This window comes from Thamnophis elegans, chromosome 10 (genome assembly GCF_009769535.1).
Source record: "Thamnophis elegans isolate rThaEle1 chromosome 10, rThaEle1.pri, whole genome shotgun sequence".
Lineage (NCBI taxonomy): Eukaryota > Metazoa > Chordata > Lepidosauria > Squamata > Colubridae > Thamnophis > Thamnophis elegans.
Window position 1 is genome coordinate 33,797,171 of NC_045550.1, and position 26,173 is coordinate 33,823,343.

General features: G+C 36.1%; 1 protein-coding gene across 2 annotated transcripts in view; it reads right to left on the reverse strand.

Moving 5' to 3' along the window:
• Window positions 1–26,173, reverse strand: part of LOC116513624 (glypican-5-like) — a 347,795-nt gene that overhangs the window by 81,508 nt on the left and 240,114 nt on the right. For both annotated transcript variants that reach the window (XM_032224782.1, XM_032224783.1), the window contains one exon: window positions 11,125–11,272. In XM_032224782.1, coding sequence (XP_032080673.1) covers window positions 11,125–11,272 — 148 coding nt within the window. The remainder of the gene's footprint in view (window positions 1–11,124; window positions 11,273–26,173) is intronic.

The following is a 26,173-nucleotide window of genomic DNA, read 5'->3' on the forward strand; positions in this document are numbered from 1 at the left end:
GAACAGAATAAAATAATAAAACACAACTTGCATTCAACAGTCAACACTCGGGCGGGTAAATTGGGAACCTATCCCCAGGCCTGATGGGAGAGCCAGGTCTTAAGGGCTGTGCGGAAGGTCTGGATGGTGGTGAGGGTACGGATCTCGACGGGGAGGTAGTTCCACAGGGTCGGAGCTGCAACAGAAAAGACTCTCCTCCGTGTAGTCGCCAGTCGACATTGACTGGCGGATGGAATTCGGAGGAGGCCCAGTCTGTGCGATCTGATCGGTAGGAGGGAGGTAATCGGCAGAAGGCGGTCTCTCAAGTACCCAGATCCACTACCATGGAGTGCTTTAAAGGTGGTCATCAGTACCCTGAAGCGCACCCGGAGATCGACAGGTAGCCAGTGCAGCTCGCGGAGGATGGGTGTAATGTGGGCGAACCACGGTGCGCCCACTATCACTCACGCGGCTGCATTCTGGACTAACTGCAGTCGCCGGATGCACTTCAAGGGCAACCCCATGTAGAGCCCATTGCAGTATTCCAGCCTAGAGATCACAAGGGCTCGAGTGACTGTTGCGAGAGCCTCCCGGTTCAGGTAGGGCCGCAACTGACGGACCAGGCAAACCTGGGCAAATGCCCCCCTGGTCACAGCCGACAACTGGTGGTCAAAAGTCAGCTGTGGATCCAGGAGGACTCCTAAGTTGCGGACCCTATCTGGGGGGTATAAAATTTGACCCCCCAGCCTGAGTGTTGGAACATTGGCCAAATTGTTGGGAGGGAAACACAACAGCCACTCGGTCTTGTCCGGGTTGAGTACCAGTTTGTTAGCGCTCATCCAGTTCTTAACGGCCTCAAGACCCTGGTTCATCACGTCCACCGCTTCATTGAGTTGGCACGGGGCGGACAGATACAGTTGCGTATCGTCCGCGTATTGGTGGTATTTTATCCCGTGCCTCCGAATGATCTCGCCCAGCGGTTTCATGTATATGTTAAATAGTAGGGGGGATAAGACCGAACCCTGCGGCACCCCATATGTTAGGGGCCTCAGGGACAATCTCTGCCCCCCCGACCAACACCGACTGCGACCTGTCCGAGAGGTAGGAGGAGAACCACTGCAAAACAGTGCCTCCTACCCCCACCTCCCGCAGTCGTCGCAAAAGGATACCATGGTCGATGGTATCGAAAGCCGCTGAGAGGTCAAGGAGAACCAGGATGGACGCATGGCCTTCATCTCTGGCCCTCCAGAGATCATCGGTCAATGCGACCAAAGCGGTTTCTGTGCTGTAACCAGGTCTGAAGCCGGACTGGAAGGGGTCAAGATAACTAGCTTCCTCCAAGGCCCGTTGAAGCTGGAAGGCCACCACCTTCTCCACAACCTTCCCAATAAAGGGGAGGTTGGAGACAGGACGATAGTTGTTTAAAATGGCTGGATCCAAGGATGGTTTCTTCAGGAGGGGTCTCACCACCGCCATTTTAAGTGCGGCGGGGAAGTGCCCCTCCCGAAGGGAGGCGGTCACGACCGCCTGGATCCAGCCATGTGTCACCTCGCTGCTGTTGGCAACCAGCCAGGAGGGACACGGGTCCAGAATACAGGTGGAGGCACTTACAGCTCGAATGGCCTTGTCCACATCCCCAGAGGCAACATCCTGGAACTCAACCCAGAGATGGTTTGCCAAATAATCCTCCTGTGTCTACAGAATTACACCCCATTAAGTTTTGCAGATTACAAGTGAACACAGCCAGATAGGCTTCATAAATTGTACCAGCAGTATCTCACTCTGCTGTGTTTAGAAAAAAATGATTTCTGTTATTAACATTATCTTGAAGATAGCTGCATGCAATAACTCAGTTGAAAGATATTTAGTCAATAAGTTTCATAAAACCATACCAAAGACCCAGAGGTGGGTTCCTACTGATTCGGATCAGTTTGGCCCAGTAGATAGTAACATGGCCTACCACGCCCCTGAACTGGTTCTATCGTCAGTGCCATAGGTGCTACCATCTTATTTTTTGCTTATGTCCATGCGTATAAGCATTTTTTACTACTGTGCATGTGCACATAACGTGCATTAAACACACATGTGTGCAAAGCGCATCCCTGAGCGAACCGACAGTAGAAGACACTGGAATCCACCCTTGCAAAGGACTTGAAAGATTGCTGCCAACAACATAAGCAAAAATTTGGCTAGGCAGTCTAATGAAGCATCAGGTATGTTTGTATATTTGGCCCAAGATATTTAACATGGTTTATTACTTGGTACCTTTCTTTGGGATAAAGCAATTGTTTATTTATTGAATTTGGGTATTGGGTATTGTTGACCTGACACTCTTGATGTAAATAGACCAAAAGTCAATCAATTTGCTTCAATTGAGCTATTTCCAAGAAAAACTACAGGGGACTTTCAGTACTTAATACATCCCTGTTTAATAACCAAATGTAAATAATGGTTTGGTGCAAAATGGACTGAAATGTTCTTTTAAAGAATGGCCATTTTTAATAACTAAATAGAAATAATTAAATGAACAATTATAATAGTTACATTTTGTCTCTATCTATTCCTAGATTGGGAAGTCTTGCTCACAGTCAACCATGTCTTAGTCAGTGGTTAGTCAGTGGTTAGACTACTGCCATATGTTATAATATGAGACTGTCCTTGGAAAGCAATGAAAGCTGAAGCTAGTACTACCTGTGTGATTACTCTGGTGATGATAGGTGTATTCTGATATAGTCATGTAATTCATTCTGTCAAGAATGGCCTTGGTTGACAGGAGCTTTCCAGTGCTAATCATGGTGCTGATTACTAGGATTAAAGTCTTACATGATTCCAGACTGTGTTACTTACAGGACAAACTTCTTCTGTATTCATCTGTCCCTCTGATTAAGTTGGACAGGGTCAACTCAGTCTGGGTCCCAACCACATGAAAATGCCCCTCATTATATATGTTGAAGAGAATTACAATGCATAGAGAAGTAATATAAAAACATCTTCTCAAATAGCCCCAGTGCTTCCTTCCTGAGTTTCAGGAACACAGTTAAATTCTGGCTGTTCTATTTAATCCTGGAGCAATGTACACTGTGATCATTGGCTGAAACTGGTAGACAATGTCTTTGTAGATTTTGATAGTTTTGATATTGCTAGTGGTTTAATTTAGTTTAGTTTCTTCTTTTTGAGAGGATTATTTTTAATCTTTGAAATGATTAACCACCCAGAGCCTTTCAAATGAGTGGCATAAAAACACACTCATAAACAAAGCTTATGATTTTCTTACTTAAGATTTATTGGTTTAAGACGACATCTACAAAAAACTCAAATGTAAAGTTAAAACAAAAGCTCTACCTGGAAAGAAAAACTGCATGAAAGGTTGACAGTTTTTCCCTGACCTCTACAGTTCTTGCCTTCAAATACATCCTATATATCTTTATTTTTAAAACTCAAATACTGTATACAGATGACCATATAATTCTAAGTATCACAGCTAAGCATACAGTATTTGCTTGTTTTTCCCTCCCTTAAAATCTGCCTTGATCAAGAAAAATGTGTTATGTTCTCAGGAAGCACAGTATCAGGAAGTGGAAATTTATTTACTTGAAATGAAAAATGGATTGCAGACTTCAGGGATATATAAGTTTGGAAGATGAACAAACTGTAGACTTGACACTGGGCACTTGGGTATAGGAAAAAAAGATTTATCTTCAATTTCAAAATGTAATTCAATCAAAGTATCTTAGGTGCAAGTTTTTTTTAAAAAAAAAGGTTCCTATATTTTTTTTCCAAGATTTCAACCAATAGGAGTAACTAAAAAAAAACAGCAATAAAACAGTTCAGGGGACAGAGGAAAATCCACAGTGAAAACAAGCCAGCATTACAGGTCTCAAAACAAATACTTGTGTTGAATTTAAAAGAAATGCACTGGAAACTCGTAGACCAGTTTTAAGCCTATGGATCTGGCTGAATGCCACAGTCAAATCTCAACTCATGGTGAGGAGTAATTTAGTGAAATGCTGCAAATTTCTTAGTTTTAACATTCAATCGAATCTTCTTCTTTTCTCTTCATTTGTCCCAAGATAGCTTGAATCTCAAAATCTTTTGACTGTTCTTTTTTAAGTTTGCTGTTATGTTACCTCTAATAAAAGCTTTACTTATATCCCAAACCATTCTTAAATGCCTCTACATAGATTATTTTCAAAAAATATTTTATTTTTAAACCCTTCACTGTTGGTTCATTCAATGTCTATCTTTAAAATATTGTATTTTCATTTATAAATAAACTCAAAGGATTATGATCCTAAAAAGTATTTTTAATGCAGTATGTCTACTTTTTAAACTTTAGGAGCAAAGCAATTTGAAAAGAAAAGTTGGCTTATTTTTACATGTTAAGACATACTGACCTAAACTAATGTTTCCAGTTCTCAATATATCATCAGAATTTTGATCACAAGTTTCAATAGTCCTAGTGACAAACCCCTGATGGATGGAAACAGCTTTCCAAGCTCCCTCTCTCTCTCTCTCTCTCTCCCTCTTCCCCCCTCTGTGTATGTGTGTGTGTGTGTGTGTTTGTGTGTGTAGGTGTGTGTGTATGGATGAACCTTTTACTGAATAATTCAGTCAACTTGAAGATAATGTATTTATGCTGAAAACGAATTTGGGTGCTCAAGGTTTGTTAAATTATTTTAATATTCTTCTTGAGTTTCACATTTTAGTTACTTCATTAGATTTCAATGCCTCATTGGTGCTGGTTGCCTACCAAGTTCTGTGAGAAAATTGCTTTCCTTCAGAAAGCATGTTTGGACTAGAGGGGAAAAGTAATTTATGGTTTAGAACTAAGCAAACATCTATTTTCAAAGTTTACAAATGGCTGCATAAAAATATTAAAGCCATCTGTAGTTACTTGTATGCAGCTACCATATAAAGAAACAGTTGCTATAGTCATGAAATGCTATCTTCAAAATACTTTGACAAATATAACATTATAAATAGAAAAGTAGAGGAAGAAAAACTGCTTCTGCTGTTCACTTGTAGTACAGTTTTTAAAACCTGTGTGTAGCGGGTCCAATCAAACACGATGGGCAAGCTATAGATAGTATGTTCATACAGGTTAGAGGATCTTTGGCCAATATAAGCATGAGAAATTAAAACAGACTGAGAAGAAGAAACATTGGGCTAAACCAGTAGAGCTGGCTGGAGAATTCTGGGAGTTGAAGTCTACAAATCTTAAAGTTGCCAAGTTTGGGAACCACTGGGCTAAACAATTCCATTCCTACAAAATTTTCCAGTATAGTTGCTTCTTATGTTCCAGGATTTTTTCTTCAGGGTTTTGGCAGGAAAATCCAAAATATTCCTGTTTTAATTAGAGTTGAGTTAAAAGGAGTTGCTCTGGTAGAATTCCTCAGAACTGACCAGAATAGGGCACTGGGAGTTTCAATCTAGTCTGTAATATTCTACAGTAGTTGGATTTTATTACAAAATCAAAACGAAGACAATGAAATATCCACTCCTAATAATAGTCTGGTTAGACCTCTCCTTTCATTTACCATCGAATATCACTGACCATAAATATTTGTAGGAAAGGGAAAAACTCTGTAAGCTGGTCACTCTCTTATATTTGAATTTAGCATTCCAGACTAGTCTTTCAATAGACAAAGAGTGGCTCAAAGGAATTTGAAGACAATTGTGCTACTTATACAGACCATATTCTTTTAAAAATGAAAATCTAAAGTTACTAAATTTGAACGTGCTACTATAGAGAAAAGTTGAAATGTTTATACACTGAGATGCTCAAAATGTCAGCCCAGCAGGGAAGAGTTTGATTCATACTTCCTCTGAGATTTGGATGCTGCTAAGCCTGATCCTTTCCTAGCTCTTTGACCAAGTTTCCATTGTACTTCCCTTACCTTTTTATGTTGGTGACTTCAGTAACATCAACCTCCATGTTTCAGAATCTGGGGATAAAGCATGCATGACCTTTATGGTGAACATGGGCTGGTACCTATTGGAGCCCTAGATATTTTTGCTTTGGAACAATTGTTGAATGATATGAATTTGGCAGACATAATATTTAGCTCTATTTGATGAAGGCTGGGGTGATAATCTTGCCGTAGTATCAGAGACGCCTTCTAGCCTGTGGACTCAGATAAAATTGATAGGATGCTTCCTAATTTATCTCCTGCCACTTGTAAATTGGCTCCTGGATCTTCCTCATACAGTTTGTGTGTGGTCAGCTGAATCCTGCAAGTAGACAATGCCTTATTGTGAGAGGAAACAGTTTTCTGCTGCCTTGAAGAGGCTCCCATATCTTAAGAAAATCCCCCTGGATCCAACTGTGTGAGATAACCATTATTTTTATTTTTAGATAGGTTTCTTGAAGCTATGATGAGAAGACAGAAACATAGCATATTAGAAGAAAGGAATTATTTGGATCCTTTTTGGACAATTTTTGAAATGATTTTAAAAACAGCTTTATATTAAACAGTTTGTAGTAATTCATACATGTGATCTTGCAAGCATGACTTGGTTTTTAGAGCCATCTGGTAAAATTGAAACTTGTATCTAAAGGGTACAGTTTCCACCAGCAATCCCAGTAGTAGCTGGCTCTAGGACCATCTAGGAACACACAAAGGTTAGGGACCTGCTCTGTAAGGTCACTCCCATCCTTTCATGAATGCAATACCAGAGTTGACTGAGAACATACAAACAGACATTTCAAAAATTGTAGTTTGTACAAAAATGAAGTGATTCACATGCTAATTGGCATTAGTTAAATTCCAATGAACATACTATACTTACACTGCAAGTCATGAATTGGCTGCCTGTAATTGAAAAAGCTGATTTTTACTCCTAAAGCCCTATATAGCTTGGTGTCAAGATAACAGGGTTGGATGCTCCTGAAAATTGTTTCAGTCTAAATAAACACATAAGCATTCCTGTGCATAGATTATAAATTAGAAAATCAAAACTGTATGTGTTGTACTTGGTTCAATCATTGCACCATTGTTATCCCTGATAGAAAAAGCATATTTCTCTATATTCAGATGTCTGTCACATGCACTGAATGACAGTCTTTTTAGTATCCAACATATTCTCAGCATTCATTTGACATACAGTATCCCATATATGATGCTGTTGCCACAGCTGCTATGATTTATCCTATAACAGCTACAGGATGGGATGAAATTGAGATGCTAAATTATAGGTTTTCTGTGCAGAAGTAGTAGAAATGTCATATTAAGTTTTAATTTTCTTAGTAGTCCCTGGTTTTATTGCATGAAATCATGAATGCACGAGTGGGACCATACATATGAGTTCCACTAAATTATTTCCAGACTTGTTGGTTTGTCTTTGACATCACTAAGTGTGAAGATTTGGAGACAAATGTTGGAAGCATGCTTGGCTCATTAAAGTTCCTAATAATTTAGAAGGATTCTAAATGTGCTTGGTTGAAAATGTTTAACAACCCTTTAGGGGCCTGCTTGTTCAAAGTGAGGCAGTTCAGAATAGGGACAGCATCTGCAAAGACAATGAAGGAGGCCTTCAAGTGCAATTCAGTTCCTCCTACTTGAGTTCAGGCAATAATTCCTCAAAAGAGCTAGTGTGAAATCAATTAGCTAACAATGTGGCTGAAGATGAAACTATTAGTTTAGGATAATCTAAATCCTCTGTCTTGTTGCATGTAGCGTTTCCCCTCCCCTTAATTTGTGTGCCATTCAAACACTGACTCTGCCGAGACGCCTGTGTTCTAATAAACTGTGAGGAAAGAATAAACCCACTGTGTTAATAATGGGACCAATTAAGAAATTAAGTCATCATTAGAAGAGTTCCACTGAGGAATCTGAGGGTAGTGTCTGGGGTGGGTAAGGGGTTAAACCACAAAGTATTAGGCTCTCCTTGAACAGAATAAACCATTGACAGGAGCACAACACTGAGACCATTTGTAAAGATTATAAAGAGTGCCAGTTGAAAATAACTAATCTTGTGATATACAGGAAATCCTCCCCAAACAAAAACAAATGAAAAAAACTGGAGTTTCAGAAAGATGAAATTATTTTCTAATAATTACGAAAGCAGAAAAAATATAATTAAAACAAAAATTAAGAATATGACGAGGAGGTTGAAAGCTGCCGAGATGTCAAACCAGTGATATCCATGGCAAGCTGCCAACAGATGCTATACTCATTGAATATTGATGAAATAATTGTTACAAAAACATCAGTTGTACAATTACATATTTAGAGACATAACATCTTGGTGCAACCCGAGAATATGGCACCTGGGACTGAAGACTGATTAAGATAGTAGTTTATTCCCTATATTGTTGATGAAAAGGAACATAGGAGTGTGAGCAGACGATCATAATAATGTGAGCTAAAAGGTTCCTGACATGGGAAAAAAGAGATTGATAATAATGAATGAACAGTGACAGAAATGTATTAATTTTTAATAGCTGTTGAGATGTGACATAAATGAGGCAGGATAATATCATGAACCTTGTTTTTAAAAGCCATCCATTTGCATATCAAAGGAAGATGTGTAATTTGTGTATGTCAATGGCAAATGTATCCTCTGAACACATACCATTATGTAGCAAGAATTGCATAATCCTCATGGAAAAAAGAATTGAGTATCTTGGGAAACATCATGACTTGCTGGTTGAAATCTAAATAGGAATATTGGACGTTGCAACATTTTGCACAGTTGTTATTGCCAGAATAGAAAATCATGTTTTAAAGTGGTAGTTGTGTGGTTTATATTGATATGGTGTATGATATCATCAGAATTTCTCTGCCCTAGATTAACTGGGTCAGTCTTTCCCAACCAAGATTTTGTCCCAGAGCCTAGAGACCATGGATGGTGGGAAAATAGCCTTTGGATCTATTGTGGCAAGACCAAATGACTATGGACTTTAATGCCAAGCAGATAACTTTACCATGGTTCCTGATTGATGACCAAATGGCAACCATGGTTATGATGACCTTTGCACAGTTTATCTTGCATATTAATTGTGCCTAATTACTGAATGGAAGGTCTTGTTGACTCGCATCTAAGTTGCCTACCATTAATATTACTAGTTCAGAACACAGCAATGTAGACAGGTTTGGCATATCCTGTAATACAAATACCATATTACCAGTCTGCTAGCTGCAGTAACTTCCAGTGGGTTTCTGAGCTGTCCTAAGGTGCTGGCTATCACAAATAAACTCTTAAATGGCAGAGAGACAGATAATATTCTTACTTTAAAAAAAAGACAATGGTAGAATTTCAATTATGTAAAAACATAAAAAGAGCCCTGGACTAGATTGAGTATAGCATTTAGTGTCACAGAATAACAAACCTGAGGCATTGAGAGAGGTCACAAATATGGAAGGGATGGTAACTTCAGTTTATTATTATTGTTGCCTTGTATTTAAAGTATGTTTCCTATAATCATATATTATTATCAAGACCCCTTGTCATTGATACCTGATTCTCCATGTTTTTATTCAGATCCTTTTAAAACATCTTCATTGAAAATTATTACCACAGTTTTTGCTACAGTTTAAAAAAAGAAACTACATCAAAGTACAGAAAAATTTCAGCAAAAAATGTTTTCTTTTCATTCTTGAACAAAGATTCTGATGTATCTAAATGGCGAAATACATACATCTACAATATTAAATCTAACTGAAACAATTAAGATTTATTTCATTGTTCAATCTAAATGCCTTATACATAATGCCTAAAATAATTACTTCAAAAATCTTGTAGCATCACAGACAACATGGCTTATCCCCTACATAGAAATAATTATTATAATTCTGAAAAATCTTATTACTCTTTAAGGGAAAGTTATGCAATTAAATCTAAATGTGCAAAAGAAATGCACAAGTAACCTCAGTTATTTACATATATATTTTATTAATAATTTTAAATAGTGAATATTTTAATGACAAAACACCATTATAATGCTATCATGAAGGAATTGCTACGTTTAATGAAAGTAGACTCTTCACTACAATTTATTTGGGCTATATTTTTATAGACATAATTTCTACAAAAAGAGTGTTCTCTCTCTCTCTATTCCACATCATTTCTTCCAAATCCATTACATTATCATAGGAAAAACATGGACGACTTTCAAACACTATTTTTGTGTTAGTAAGCCAATTTTAAAGTGCTTTCTTGTATATTATTGGATGACTAAAACAAAAACCAAACAAAAACACAGTATTTGCATTGAAAGTATAGCAATTAAAATTTCCACTGCAGCACCTGGCTGCAGTTTAATTTGGACTAATTTGAAATGCAAACAATTTACTTAAAGCATTTATTAAATTAAAAACAAATCCTGCTGAACAAAGAGAAATGAACATTGTGCAAGAGTTATTGCACTAAACTTTAACATTAAAATAATTGCTTTAATTAAATATTATTTAACTGCAACCTTACTTAAAATTAAGAACTTGCTGTCCTAGAATTCTAATCCTAAAAAGCAACATTTTTTTAGTTCAAACTTACTTTAAATTATTCAAATTTTTTTAAAAAGAAAAAAGAGGGACCATATCTTTCAAAGAATACGAACAAACAAACAAACACACAAACTAACAACCCAGAGACAATGGAAGAATGATCTTACAGTAAACTTTAAACATTTTAAATAGTGACAATAGCTTTGTGTACTCTACATACTTGTCTCAAAACATTCAAATTTATAAAGTTAGTAGCAATGCTATTGAATCTTATATTTCAAAGTTCTTAAATCAAAGTGGTCTTATTAGTAGTTCTTATGTCTAAGATTAAATCATCAAAGTTATAAGAATACATTTTCTTAGCTTACGAAAGACACAAGTTGTCTTTGTTGTTGATCTCTGATCTCTTCTTGTGATCATGATTTAAAATTAACTAATGGCTAGTGTTAATAAATGAAATTTATAATGCATGCTTGACTAGCTTAAAAATCAAATTATAGTCTATGAATGGATGGGAGGTCGCAGTTAACTAAATTTGAGAGCAAAACCCTCTGCTGAAGAGGATAAGTCCAGGTCTTGGAAGAAGTAAGGCTTATTCACATTGAGTTCAACCATGGTTTATGTTGATATATAGATAATTGCATAAACCCAGCTTTGGTGAACTTTATAAGTGCATATAAGCAAAAATTAATAGCCCTACCTTTTGTGTAGCTTTTATCACCTGATCCTTGGCATCCATCTTCATCATCACAGTCTCCACTGGATTCTGTCTCTTTGCTCATTCCATTCCCACTGCTGCCTTCCCTGTCAATCCAACTTTCGGACTGTAAACTTGTGTGGGCTGCCAGCTACAATGCAAAATATTGGCAAAGGTATTCAGATTGCTAGGGGGAGAAATGTAAGCACTTTTAAAAAATCATTCCTCAGTTTTCCCACTGTAGAATTGGTAGTTTAATATAAATTCATTAAAGCAATATGAAGTACTAAATGGAAGATAGAGCATTACTGATGAGTTTTTTTATTGAAACTCAAGGCATTTCATTAGGCACATGTCTGCACACATAGTCTTATTTTCTAATATCAGTCTTTTGAGCATGTTGGTTCTTTTACAGCTATTAGATTTTATTTTCAGTACCACTGATTCCAGAACATCTCAATTGGCTATCAACTGCCATGTTTCCTATCTTTAGTTATTTACAGGTTTTTCATTCACATTGTGTCTTATTACCTCCAGTAGCTGAGCTACTAGCTCTATACCTCTTAATAATACTTGCTGGGAAATACAAGTTAGAAATTGCTATTGTGTCAAGTTTTGAGGATAGTAGTCCCTTAACAAGAGTTACTAGACTTCTGGCAATGTATCCGCAATTGTATCCTCATGTCGTCTGTTAGCCGGCATGGCCTTAAAATCAAATATTGTCTGACTTTTTATCTAACAATCTTATTTCTTCCCGAACAGCTTTCTCCTGGTGTGATGCTTTTCCAATAAGAGCTAATCAAGTTAGTAAGCTCTGTTCTGTGACTTTAATTAGTTGATTAGTGTTCTCCCACCAACTTGCACGGCTGCCCAAAATTGATGAAATCATTGTCAGTTACACATTTTTGTCTCCTAACAGCATAGTCCTACCATTGAGAAATCAGTATTTCTGATGCTGGAAAAAGAACTGTCATATACATATATGTACATTTCTCAGTTTTTTACTGCAATTTAACACTGTAAAGTTAAATAGTTAATGTGTCCTCCTTTTCACCCTTTTCAAATTGTTCATGTCTATTTAGTTCTCTAGTAACCCTACTCTTAAATATCTAGTTGGTAATATGAAAGAATTGCTTCTGTTTTATCAGTTGCTGCAATAAAAATACTATTTTAGCATTTTTTATCCATTGTCTTAAGAAAAGATTCTTGCTACTAACTTCTGCAGTCGAATTTCCTGTTTTTAACAATTCAACTAATATACCCCACCATCCATATAAGAATCTCTCTGAAGATTGGTACAGTAGTGGCCTCTAAAAGAAGTGAATAATGGATTTCTGTTTGTACAGCAGAGATAGTTGGCATGATTTGAGACAGGCAGAATCAGTTGTGTATATTTGCATTTTGCATCATTCAATGAATCATTACTGTCTTTTATGGAAGGTAACAAAAGCATTCATCATCAACAAATGTCCCTTTCTCTTGGAGAAAAATTGAATGGTTATTCATCTCTATTTTTAAAAAAAGTTCACCCAGTGTCACACTTTTCACGGATTATTTCATTTATGGGTGTCAGAAGCATGATTTGTGCTAATAAGACAATATCCGATAGTTAATTTTATTTTTAAACAAGTAGTTTGATGTTCTCATAGCTGCCATTCATTGTCTAAAAGCCTGATGTCATGCAGACATGGCTGAAAAAAACTGCTTTTGATATCATTCTGTACAAGATGAAGACATGCTTAGTTGTCTCTCATATTTCTGATTGTCTCTCATCTTTTGACTGTAAGATCATGTAATCAGAATGAACTGCAAAAAATTATTTATCCCACCTCCAAATAAAGCAGAAAATCTCCTACTTATATGACTCCAGTTATCTAATAACTGATCCCTGCATTTTTTATAGTAAAGGGAGTGTTTTCACAAATGTTGAATACTTTCTTCTAAATATTCTAAAATGCCTTAAGGGTTATTCTGCATTGTGAATTAACTTTGAGAATTTTCTTCTAACCCTAAAAAAGGTAATTCCAACTGCATTGAATGACTTGCATTTTCATGTCATTTCATATATCAGTCAAGATTTTTTTTACTCAGTGTTAGTCTTACTTTGAGCAAAAACTGTGCATTTTACTATCCTATGTTCAAAAACCTTATGCAATCTAGTGCCCATCAGTTGGACCATTTGTTTGGTTAAGTTCTGATGATACTTGTTTTAACCACTAGTTCATGTTGTTATGGACTAGGATTCAATTTGTTGAATTCCAAACATTGGTTGGGAAATATAAAAGCTACAGTCCCCACAAAACTAGAGGGCAGGAGGTCATAAAAAATTGTAGTTAAGATTGGCAGGTCCTTTGGGTATTTCCTGGAGATACCTGACTAAATAGTTGATAGGTTTTTTTTAAGAACACAAGTTTAGTCCTGATGAATTTTGGAATTTGTCTAACACAATCCTTACTTGACCTTCCTAACTTAAATTTTACAAACTATTTTATACATGTACATTTTATATTACAAATCTTCAAAATAATAAATAATGGTTTCTAAGTTGGTAGGTACTTTTTATACTTCCTCTTACCCAAGGGATATGAAAATTACTACACATATTATGTATAGCTAAGTTTTTTTATTTTAATCTTTAGGAAGCTTTAAAGCAATGAGAACAAATGATTTCAAGGATCCATTTGTAATGCAATGGCTGATGATAGCTTTTATCTGTGATGAGGCTGTCTTGTATCTAAACATCCACACTGCCAGCTTTTAGTCTTACACTCACAGGGTAGAAACAATCTGTTTGATCAAACCTAAAAGTGTGAAATGAGAAGTACTGCACTCAAGCTCATCTGATTCCACCAGTCCTTGAATGACACCTTTTTTAGGAAGGCATGATATGATTTGTTAAGTCAGTAAACAGTATCTCCCTCCAAATTGTCTGAAAGAAGTGAATGAAACATTTCTCATTGCTTCATACTCAAACAGCAATTACCCATCTTGTTTGCTGGAGGAAATGTTCATGACATGCTCTAGTGCATGTTAATTCTATTCCAAATTGTTGGATAATTATCTGTTTCCACGTTTGACACAAGTAGGGATCAGCTTCATGATATGAAAAGTCTGACATTTCTTCATGAAGACCAGCGAACAATCTCATTATTTATAGCAGCAAGGTAATGTCAAATTAATAAAACCACATATATTGTGCTATTGGAACTTCAAAGAAAATTGATGCTTTGAACTCTCTGATGAGAGAGGGAAAAATAACATTTTAGGAATAGGAAAACAAGTGTTTAATATTGAAACAACTATAATAATGTCCAGAGGAGTCTAAAATGTATTCCTCTGATAATACAAGGAAATTGCTTCCACAATTTTTTTTTCTGACACTAAAGAACTTGTGTAGGAGGAAATAAATCGGAACATGAGTATTTATAACCAAAAGAAGCAAAACAATTTCCAAAAGTTCTCTGTGCATGGAGAAGGATATAGTTTGTATTCATTAAACTTCCCTGCACACAAATATTAAGCACTAAGAGGTACTTAGAATTGCACAATTTTTTAGCATTAGATTATGAAAGTAGATTATAAGTATGATCTTTTTCTCTCCATACAGTTAACCTAATATGTGACTGGAATACAGAAAAATGTTACACATCTCAATCCAGCATGGAGAGGAAATTATAAATATGCAGATAAACCTGCAACACAAGTACTTAACTCATTCTTTTCATTAACAATGAATACACGTATTAAAGCCTTTCCAAAATTAATATGAATTACTTTATCTAAGCATTACCAGATTACTTTATCTGAGCATCAGAATCGTGATTGGTTAATTGGGGCTTCTATACTGTTTTCTATCCTAGAACCTCTCCTAGAGCTTTCTCTAAAAGCCAGGTTTTAATAGCTCTCCTAAAACCTAATAAGGGGCCTAGTCTCATCTAACAAACAAGTGGATCATCAGACAAATTAGCCCAGAGTATCACTGAGGCATAAATAACTAGGTTCAAATTGTCCTGTTTTGGATGTGAAGCCATAACTCTGTAGAGAAGATTATAATGCTTAGAAAGGTGGAAGGAGAAAAAAGAAGTTGGAATACCTGGAGGACCATGAGCAGGAGATTATCCAATCTATCTAGTTGCTAGAAGTCAACACCAACTTAATGGCACATAAGCAATCAATCAATCAAAATCAAAATCACATGAAGTGTTAATACTTATAAAGCCTTGGCAATACCACACTTAAAATATTGCATACAGTTTTGCTCACCATGATATAAATAAGATGTTGAGACTCTAGAAAGACTGCAGACAAGAACTACAAAGATGATTAGGGGACTGGAGGCTAAAACATACAAAGAGTGTTTGCTAGAATCAAGTATGTCTAGTTTAATGAAAAGAAGGACTGAAATGACATGATAGCAGTGTTCCAATATCTAAGGGATTGCCACAAAGAAGACCGGGTCAATCTATTGTCCAAGGAACCCTAAGGCAGGACAAGAAGCAATGAATTGAAACTAATTAAGGAAAGAACCAACCTAGAACTAAGAGAAAATTTCCTGATTGTTAGAATGATTAATCAGTGGAATGACTTGCCTCCAGAAATTGTGGGTGCTTCAACATTGGAGATTTCTAAGAAGAGAGTGGACAATCATTTTTTTGAAAATGTACAGAGTTTCCTGCTTGAGCAGGAACATCCCTTCCAACTCTGTTATTCTGTTAAATGGGAACATCTAATAGTTGGTTAATATGCAGATGTATATCACTATAGTTACTGAGTACAGAAAAATACATTGTAAGCTTATTTTAAGCAGTTTCCTATAATCAGGTCAATGAATCAGTCACGTTTAAAGGATAATTTGGTAGACTGAATTGTATTTCTTTATACTTAAATCAGCATTATTTTTCAAAGAATATAGCTTGGTTTTAACAGAAGTAAGTTATTGTTCCCATTTATTTAAATACTTATAAATATTTTGTTATGTAGTCATTCTTCAGATGGATATATACTATGTATAGAAAGTCATATTTTTAAAAAAACTAAGTAACATTTTTTGAAAAAAATAATGGTTTCTGGTATTAGTGAATGTGTCAGTAATATTAATAACATATTAAGTTGCCTTGATTTAGCCTCAGGCATTTTCTCACAATTACTTATTAAATATCAAGAAAAATATGGCATAATAAAGTTATGATTTAAATAATAAAACAGAGCATTTTCCAGTTATTGTTACCCTTGTGCTACACTGAGGGTTCAGTGATCTGATTAGCAAACAGTTTACCCATGTGGCATTTCACATAGTGATTAGAATCACACAGTTCCCTAAACCCTGGTTTGCTATTTGTATCACAACAGCTGGATTCACAAAAATACTAAACCTACAACATGCTTTTCCAAGTACAATGGCTGGTTTCTACATATAGTCAAAACCAAACAAACCACATTCTGCCATTGTATCACTTGTGAAAAAAGCTATTACATTTAATCAATACATCTATATCCTATTCAGTCTGAGCATATTTTTGCCTGCCATTGTAAATCCTAATCTTTTAAAATCTCATGTTTGCATCACAAATTTTGCTTAGGTAATAAAAGAAATTCTGGTTCACCCACACCTCTACCCAGTGTCCCAATTGTGGGGAAAAATGCATGTTTTATACATTCCTCTCTTGATTGTTTTTTTTTAATGAATAGTTGCTTTTATCTATCCCCACAATAGAGGAAACCAAGAGTAAAGCAGTGTGTGGCTAGTAGAAATAATTTGTTATTATTGCTGAGAAATAAATGTCATAGAAACCCCTACAGTTGTAGGCTTAACCCCAATTTTGATAGACCCTTATGATCCTCACTTGGTCAAGGATTTAGGTGTACTTATTTCTGACGGCCTACGCTCCAAAGTTCATTTTAACAGCATTGCTAAAAAAGCATTAAGAGTTGTAAATTTAATTTTGCAAAGCTTTTTTTCTGGAAACATTATATTGCTAATTAGAGCTTATAAAACTTATTCTAGACCAATCTTAGAATATTGTTCAACTGTTTGGAATCTCCACCATATATCTGGCATCAGTACTATTGAGCAGGTTCATAAATATTTCATGAGGAAAGTTTTGCACTCTTCTATACACAATAGAATTCCCTATGCTACTAGGCTTGAAATTCTCAGTTTCGATAACTTAGAACTGTGTCGCTTGCAATCAGACCTAGGTGGTTTGCCATTCTCTTTTTCTTAGATCTGAGAGAGAGAGCTACTAGTCCAAAGTCACCTCACTGGCTTCATGACTAAAACAGGACTAGAATTTACAGTTTCCTAGTTTGTAGTCCACTGCTTTGCTGGGAGTCAAGACTGATTTAAAGACATTTAAATATGAACTAGCAGTGTGCAGCAGCTGCCAAAAAGCCAACACAGTTCTAGGCTACATAAACAGAGGGATAGAATCAAGATCATGTTAAGTGTTAATACCACTTTATAATACATTGGTAAGGCCACACTTGGAATACTGCATTCAGTTTTGGTCGCCATGATGTAAAAAAGATGTGGAGACTCTGGAAAGAGTGCAGAGAAGAGCACCAAATATGATTAGGGGACTGGCAACTAAAACATATGAAGAACGGTTGCAGGAACTGGGAAGCCTAGGGAAGACAAGATAGCAGTGTTCTAATATCTCAGGGGTTGCCAAAAAGAAGAGTTAAACTATTCTCCAAAGCACCTGAGGGTAGAACAAGAAGCAATGGGTGGAAACTAATCAACTTAGAAGCAACTTAGAACTGAGGAGAAATTTCCTGACAGTTAGAACAACTAGTCAGTGGAACAGCTTGCCTCCAGAGGTTGTGAATGCCCCAACACTGGAAGTCTTTAAGAAGATGTTGGATAGCCATTTTCTGGAACGGTATAGGGTTTCCTGCCTAGGCAGGGGCTTGGACTAGAAGACCTCCAAGGTCCCTTCCAACTCTGCTGTGTATTGTATTACATAAAAAAGGGAAGGGAAGGGAAATATAATGGTTGCATTTATTCTGGGTATTAATATTTCTTGCATATTGAATTCCCAAAGCTCTTAAAAGGATGTAGCAGGCCCATGGACAGTAATAGTACTGAGGTGCTATTTATTTTTTCTTTTAAATGGATTAATATTTTTAGGTTTTGTTAATTTGATTTTTATGACTTGTGAAGGGCTTTGATACTTGATGAGGGTTTGTGGTACTGTTCTAAATAAATGGATTCTTTCTGGATTCGACCGGTCTACAACTTGATAAAATAAATAAAAAGCTCCACATTCTGGGTAAATTATTGATACTATTTAGTTATGCTTTCACAGATTGGTCTATGGCTGTAATATAGTTCTATCTGTCCATCCATCAATCTAGTTTTTATCTGGAACAGGAACAGGAACAGCTGTTACGTTAGCTTGGAAATCTCGTAAGCCACTTCCACTTGTCATGAAAGCCTATTAAAATTATTGAGAAAAGTGATAGTTGCATCATTGTTGCTAGTTCACCTAAGCCATTAAGTCTGGTTGAAAAATTAGAATACTCCAAAAGGTTACCGAAGCATATTATAATTACCAAAATTAATGCCCCCTAATTACATATTGCATAAGAGGAAGGAAAATAAGGAATCATTTTAAAGAACTTTGCATGATTTTTACTGCTCTGGTTATCCAAGCAGGAAATACATTAATTTTAATAGAATTAACAATTTTAGTTTAAAGTAGTGCGGCTTATTACTGATATGTGCCTCTTAGGACTTTAGTCAATTGGATACATTGCATGGGACAATTATGGCTTTCTTGATTTGTTGGGAAATCTCAACTCAATATTAATCAGTACATGGGATCTAAACTTATTCAGATAATTTTTTTTATAAAAAAAAAACATTAGAAGTACCTGTTCCTGTGGCTTGATTTAAAATGTATTTACACAGTTAGTAGGGTTTGATTTTGGAATCAAACATAGGTGCAAAGGCAGAAGCTGATACTATTGGAATTGGATTATGTAAATGAAATTATAGATTCTTAATTAATAGACATCAGCTAGTTCAGTATGTCACCACTGAAAACATGAATTCAGAGCCATTTCCAATAAGTCTTCATAATTCCAATATACAAATAAAAACGCAATATATTTTTCCCTCTAGCTATATCAACTGTTAACTCTATTTTTTTTTTACTTCTTCATCCCACCTTCCACCACTCTGAATTAACTGACTAACCATCCCTCATTCATTTAGTAAGGGGTGTCAAACTTACAGCCGGATGCATTACATGTTGGCCACATCCATCCCCATTTTAGCGAAGGGGGGAAAAGTCACAATATGTCATGTGTCGACATGTCTTCACAGATTTGACATCCCTGATTTAGTAGTTTGACACCCCTGATTGAATAGTTTTGTTGAAATGAGTTCCTAAATTTCCTGGCACTGGGTATGCTTATGTTGTTCTCAAGAGTCACATCTCTGAATATATAACCTGGAATGTCCACCCATAATGATAAATGACAGGAGATTTGGAAATTATTGGGGAAAAAAAGTTTTTCCCAAGCATGAAGAGTTGTGCTTCAGCTAGACCGTGTTGTATAAACTCTACTTAATCTAACTTCCCACACATTATTATCATCTCAGAACTACACTTTTAAATAAAAATGTCACTTGTTGTAATTATCCCATTGGACTGCTTCAATTAATTCATCACTCAATATAAGTATATGTGGAGAGACTAGCATATTAAACAGGTACAGTACACTGTCTACATGCTAGTTAATGAATCAGTGAATTTTTAATAAGAAAGCACTGGCTGGCATTGCTTGATACATAGCTCAGAATTTGCTCTCTGGTGTAATTTGATGAAGTTAATTCTACACAAACTATACCAAGACAATAAAAGATGGAGCTTTTACTACGGATGTATGTATATGTAGAAATCATCAGAGTAAAAGACTGTAAGTAAGAGTGAATAAAATAGAACTGTAATAAAGACCCTTCTGGTGTCACTTTTATCATTAAAAGTCTTGGATTAATATTAAAAGCATAGCTTAGGTACCTGTGGTTTGACGTGCTTGAGAGACTGTCTTAATTGCCTCAATCTGTTGTTCCTCTCCAATGTATTTGGAAAGGTTCAGCAAGGCATGTGCTTTTGCTGATGAGCTGCTCTGCCTCTTGTAAAGCAGACATGTTTTGGCTTGTGTGTCAGATGTTGCTAATGCTAAAACTTAAATGTTTGAGAAAAGGAAATGAAGGGATGAAGGCTGCATAGTAATGAAGAGAGAAACCCAAGTACAGTAATTTCTGAAGTAAGAGCACAGGGAGTATTGTAGATCTTAAGATTCTTCCTATCTTCTTAGCTTTATTTTTTTTTAAAAAAAAAACTAGAAACAGAATCTTTAGGATTAGAATTTTTTTATCAAACATGCTGAATCCCTAATAACTACCAGCCTGTTCTAATTGCCACCCACCCACTTCTGCTTTGCTGGACTCCTTCAAAATGTATAAGCTTGGTTTTAATCATATCAATGAATTGGATCAGCAAGTCCATGTTTTATTCAGTCTTAGCGTACAACTTGAAACATTCGGTCCCCTAACATATTTTTAAAAAATCATTGGCATTCTATTTAATAGATTCTCAAGCCAAATAAACACAACTACTGGATATGGGTAAAAGTTGAAGAGTGGAACTGCCATTAGCCACCTTCTCTACACGGATAACATGAAGTGATATGTTAAGAGTGAATAAGACATTAATTTGCTAATCTAAGACAGAGATTTACAGTGAGGACATTGGGCTGTCATTCATACTAGAGAAATATGGCTGGGTAGTAGTCAAGAAAGGAAAGTAGTTAAAACTGATGGAGTGGAAACTACCAAAGGGCCACAGAGCAGATATGTAGACTAGTTACAAGTATCTTGGTATCCCACAGAGAACCATGAGAAGGAGGAAAAAAAGACAGTAACATCCAAATACTATGGAAGGATCAGACATGTCTTGAAGAGAGATTCAGTGGGAAGAACCAGATCCATGCTATCAACATGTATGACCTGCCAGTCATCAGTTACCTCACAGTATAGTAAGCTGGCAAAACATGAAGCATGGAAGCTGCTGATGTGAAGACCCAGAAACTCCTCACAACATATGTAGGTTTCTACCCCAGGTTCAACACCCAGAGATTGTACAACAGGTGAAAAGTGGAAGGCTGGAATCTTGTATCAAATCCATTGTCTCAGACAACATTCAGAACATTCAGGAATACATCGGTCAGATGGCACCCAAAGATGAATTGCTTAGTGAATGCCTGAGATAGCAGCAGACATGGGAGGAAGATCAAGCAGAGGAAGTGCCATGGCAAGACAAGACCCTGCATGGTATGTTCCATCAACAGGTAGCTGAGGTGGCAAATACTAGGATGTGTGTGTGTGTGTGTGTGTGTGTGTGTGTGTGTGTGTGTGTTACTATAACATAATCACACAGTGCCAACATTGGCAGGACAAACTACTATATATAAATCCCACACACAGTACAGATTATCTTACCTCATTGGGTAATGGAACATTTGCAGACAACAAAGCCCAAAGAGCATCAAGGACTCCACTGTAACACAATAACTATTCTTTATCGATTTTTTTATTCTAATATAGATCATATTATTAATAAAATCTATAACTTGTATTTTTTCTTTGTTATGAAATAAATCTTCTATATAGCTGTATTCACTGAAATTTCATATTAAACGAGGTTTTAAGTCATATCAAGACTTTAAAAAGGCTTAAAATATGTAAAATATTGCTTTAAAAATTTGCAATCAGAAGGCTGTTCTGTTGAGATTCTCCCCTTTCACTGTAGTCTAGAGTGAATATCCTTGAAACAATGAGGATTGATTGTTTGTTTTGTGAGTTGCCGATCTCACAAAAGTAATAGTAGTTAAAAAACAATTTAACATCAACCATAATGCTCAAAAATCATGAACACAACTCAACTCATAAAAGAAAATGTTAATAAATAGAGCTTGCCTAACCATTTGGCCCAAATGCCTTAAGAGCAGCCTGATTTCTAATAGCCAAGAACATCTGGATCTGTGGACAGATGCTATTCCACAGGGCAGATGCCGCCACAGAGAAGGCACATCTCTGGGGTCCAAAAAAAGGATATTGTTTAATGCAAGGGAACATAGAACATTTTCTTCCTACTAGATTTGGAGGGGTAAACCAAAACTATAAAAAATGTTTTCTCCAAATGCCATGTGGGGCTTTATAGCTGATAACAAAGCATCTTGAATCACACCCAGATGCTCACTGGAGACAGCCTAGTTTGCAGAACAGTGGTGTTCAGTGGGGATAATTACAAATGTTAAAATGTGTGCAAATCACTACATTATAAACCAGATGCAGCTTCCAAATGGTCTTCAAGGGCAGCTCCTTTAATTACAGATCATTAAAATACACCTTACATGATTGAATGAGTTAACATTACCAAGGCATCCCAGTTCATGAACGAACATGAGTTCATGATGAAAAGTCCTCCTAACCTGGATGCCACATGCTCTTGAGTATAAGTTTAGGAGAATCCCCAAATAGGGCTTCAATTTTCATTGGGGAAAGCACCCCCCCTTCAGGGTTAAAGATAAAAAAAAATGTCCAGAACTGGGGGATTTTAAGCTACTCAGTTTTGCTAGGGTTGAGCCATCCATACTCCATCCAAAACTTCAGAGCCTCCAGGCACTAGCAAAGAACCTTGATGCCATAACCTGATTTTCCCAGGGCAGCTATGTATAATTGGATATCATCAGTGTGCTGAGACACTGTAGTCTGTGATGACAGATGACCTCACCCAGCAGTGCATGGAGATTGGGGATGTTAAATAAGAGTGGGAGACAATGGAATCCCGAGACAACCCACAAAACAGGAGGCTTGGATTTAATTTCTCAATTCCCTACGAAACCAAACTGGACTTGGCCCCAGAGAAAGAACCACCACCATATAACACTGTGCTATTTGATCTGGTCACCTCAGTCCAGAATGAGCACACAAAGCATCTTCCATTCTCTCTTCCTAAAATGTTATTGTGTAGTCCAGAGGTAAATTACTAATTTTTTTTACCAGTTTGGGCGCACTTGTCGCATGCGCAGAAGCATCCAGGTGGGTGGGTGGAGCCTTCTGCCACCACTACTACTGGTTTGGCTAATCTGGGCCAAACTGGCAACAACCTAGCTCTGGTGTAGTCCTCGCTATCTAGCAATCTTATTGCAGGGATTAATTCTTGATTCTTATTTCTAATTTTAGCTTTCTGGGCTGTATTAAAATTCAGGTAACCATTATAAGGGTTTTTTTGTAAGAGAGAAGGGTAAAATGATGTATCTGTAATAAAAGCCAATGTACTACTTACAAATAAATTATCTTGCTTCATTAGAAGAATCTTGTTAGCTTTTGACATTTGAACAGTTGTTCAGTGCAAACTTCAGCTTCTCTTATGACATTTTAAACTTTTGATCAGTGAAGAGCTCTGAAGCTTCAGAACACATATAATAATGTTCAGTAAAGTATTCCAAACATTTTTCAGCAAGTAATTATATAGTTTTAAACTCCAGCAGCTAAATGATGAGGTGTTGCCAGGGCCATACTTGTAATCATGTGTCAGAACATTCTTTGATAATCACACATTACCAGCATGAGAGCAGAATTTCGCATCAGAATTTCACACAAAAATATGGCAACAAAGAAAAACAACATAAATAAATTCTGCCCAAACTATGAACAAATTACTGATTGAGGCAACTTCTTTTTTCATTCTGCAAATGGAGTCTTCCAGTAGCTGTAAAAAGGTAAAGATTTCCCTGTCAGTCATATCCAATTCTACATCATGGTGCTTATCTCTGTTTCTTGGCTGAGGGAGCCAATGTTGTCTGAAGGCAATTTCCGTGGTCATGTGGCTCGCTTGGCTATATGTCAAAGACATGTGATTTGCTGCTAGTATCCCATTGAAGTGGTACCTATTAATGTACTTGCATTTGCATGCTTTTGAATGGTGCCAGGCACTTCCTTTTTAGTAGGAATGCTCATGTAAGAAATTGTTTTTTATAATTATCAATCCATTAGGGGAAGATTTTGGATTACTGAAATGCCTTCTACATCTGGCTTGCTTGAAAACTATCTGGAAAATTCAACTGATCAAGAATTCTGCAGAGATCATAATAATTTTTGCTATCCTGAAGCATGTTTTATGTGCTCTGTTTGATTTGGACCAGTGGTAATGATATTCTGGAATACACTGCAATTGTCATTATTAAATGTTTTTTCATGCTCAATGGATAGTTTCTACTTAACTTTTTATTTCATTTCAGAAAAGAAAATGGATACATAATAGTTCACTTAGCTTATTTGTGGCTTTTTTCCCCTTTTAAGCAAAAAAGAAAAAAGAAAGAAAGAAAAGTCAATACAGTTTAGATAAATGATCAAGCTTGCTGATATGGACATCAGCTGCTCCATTTCAATCTAAGCCATTCCTCAGGCAATCTGTACCTGCCCATATCCCTTGAGACCATTATCACCTGAGAGGTTATAGCATTACTTCCATGCTCATGTCAGGATTACATTTTTTCTTCTTTTTAAACTCTTGTCTGACTTTCAAATAACCTTAAACATGGTTTCACTTCATCAAAGACATACAAAATCAACTTTCTCAGCAGCACTGATAGAAGATTATCTTGTGCTCTGGGCAGAAATGGTTCCAAATTGATATGCAGAGCATTGTTTTGATCTGCATGGGAGATTTATAAAATTAGCGTTGATTTGGGAGTGGGGGATAAGGTAATTAATATACAATGTCTCACTTAAGGCTGCTTTAGATTAACATATTTATTTTTGAATTTGGTTTTGATTTTTCCTCAAACATCAAGACTCCAATATTCACCCCTCCCCCAAAGAACCAAATAAATAGATTCATGCCTTTCCAACAATTTTTTAAATTATAGAGTTTATTCTTAATACGTGATATCCTGCCATTGTTCATAGAATTGGTTTGCAAATTACATCTCAGTGGAATTTCTATAGAAAAAAAGAATACCCAAAATTTATCAAAATATATGATTCGTTTTCATAAATATCAAAGTCACCTCCTATTCCAGAAGGCCAATATATGGATATCAACACTAGGAATAAAAAAAATTGGCATAGTCCAAAGAAATTGGCTTGTTATAGAAGATTCAGGACAATTTCCTAAAATAACTATTAAGCTACTTTGAGTACAAGCTCTCAATCTGCTTTTGGAAAGGATTTTTTTTTTTGTAGCATTCAATTGAAATCCATCTTCCTGTAACTTAAATCCATCATTTTGTATTCTGGAAAAGAGGCCTTGACCTTCTGTGTGGATACACTTTTAGATCTTTGAAGAATACTATTCTACTTAGCTCCCTTTCCTCCAACATTTCTGAAGGCTAAACTTAGTCAGCACCTTCAGTCTCTATTCACAGGACTTCATCTCTAATCCCTTTATTATCTTTGTGCCCTTTTCCAAACCTTTCCCAATGTCTTTTTAAAGTGTTGTACCTAAAAATGAACAAAATACTAAAATGGGTAGTTTGGGCTTGAACAGTGCAGAGTGAGATAGAAATACTACTGAACTTTCTTTGATTTATTTAGGAGCTACAATAGGGGCTTTCTGATGCACTTGCATTTGTTATTTTACAATCACATCAAAAGACTTATGTTTAGTTTTCAATTAACTATTTTATCATAACTTTTTTCACAAGTAATCAAGCCAGGAATCAGCCATTCTATATCTAGCCATTTCATTTATATTTGCATTTGCATTCTTTGCATTTGTTTTTGATAAATTTCTCTATTACTGTTTTGATTATTATTTGTGACTTAGCTATTCCACCTATTTTGTGCTATGTGCATTTTGATAACCATTCCTTCCAATTCTCCATCCAACTTATTTCTAAAAATGTTGACACTAAAACTGTACTACCCCACTTCTGTCTGATAAAGAGTGATTAAAGTGCACTCTTTAAATATGATTACCAACTCATTTATTTTCCACATAAATAACTATACCATTCATTGTACACTTAACTAGTT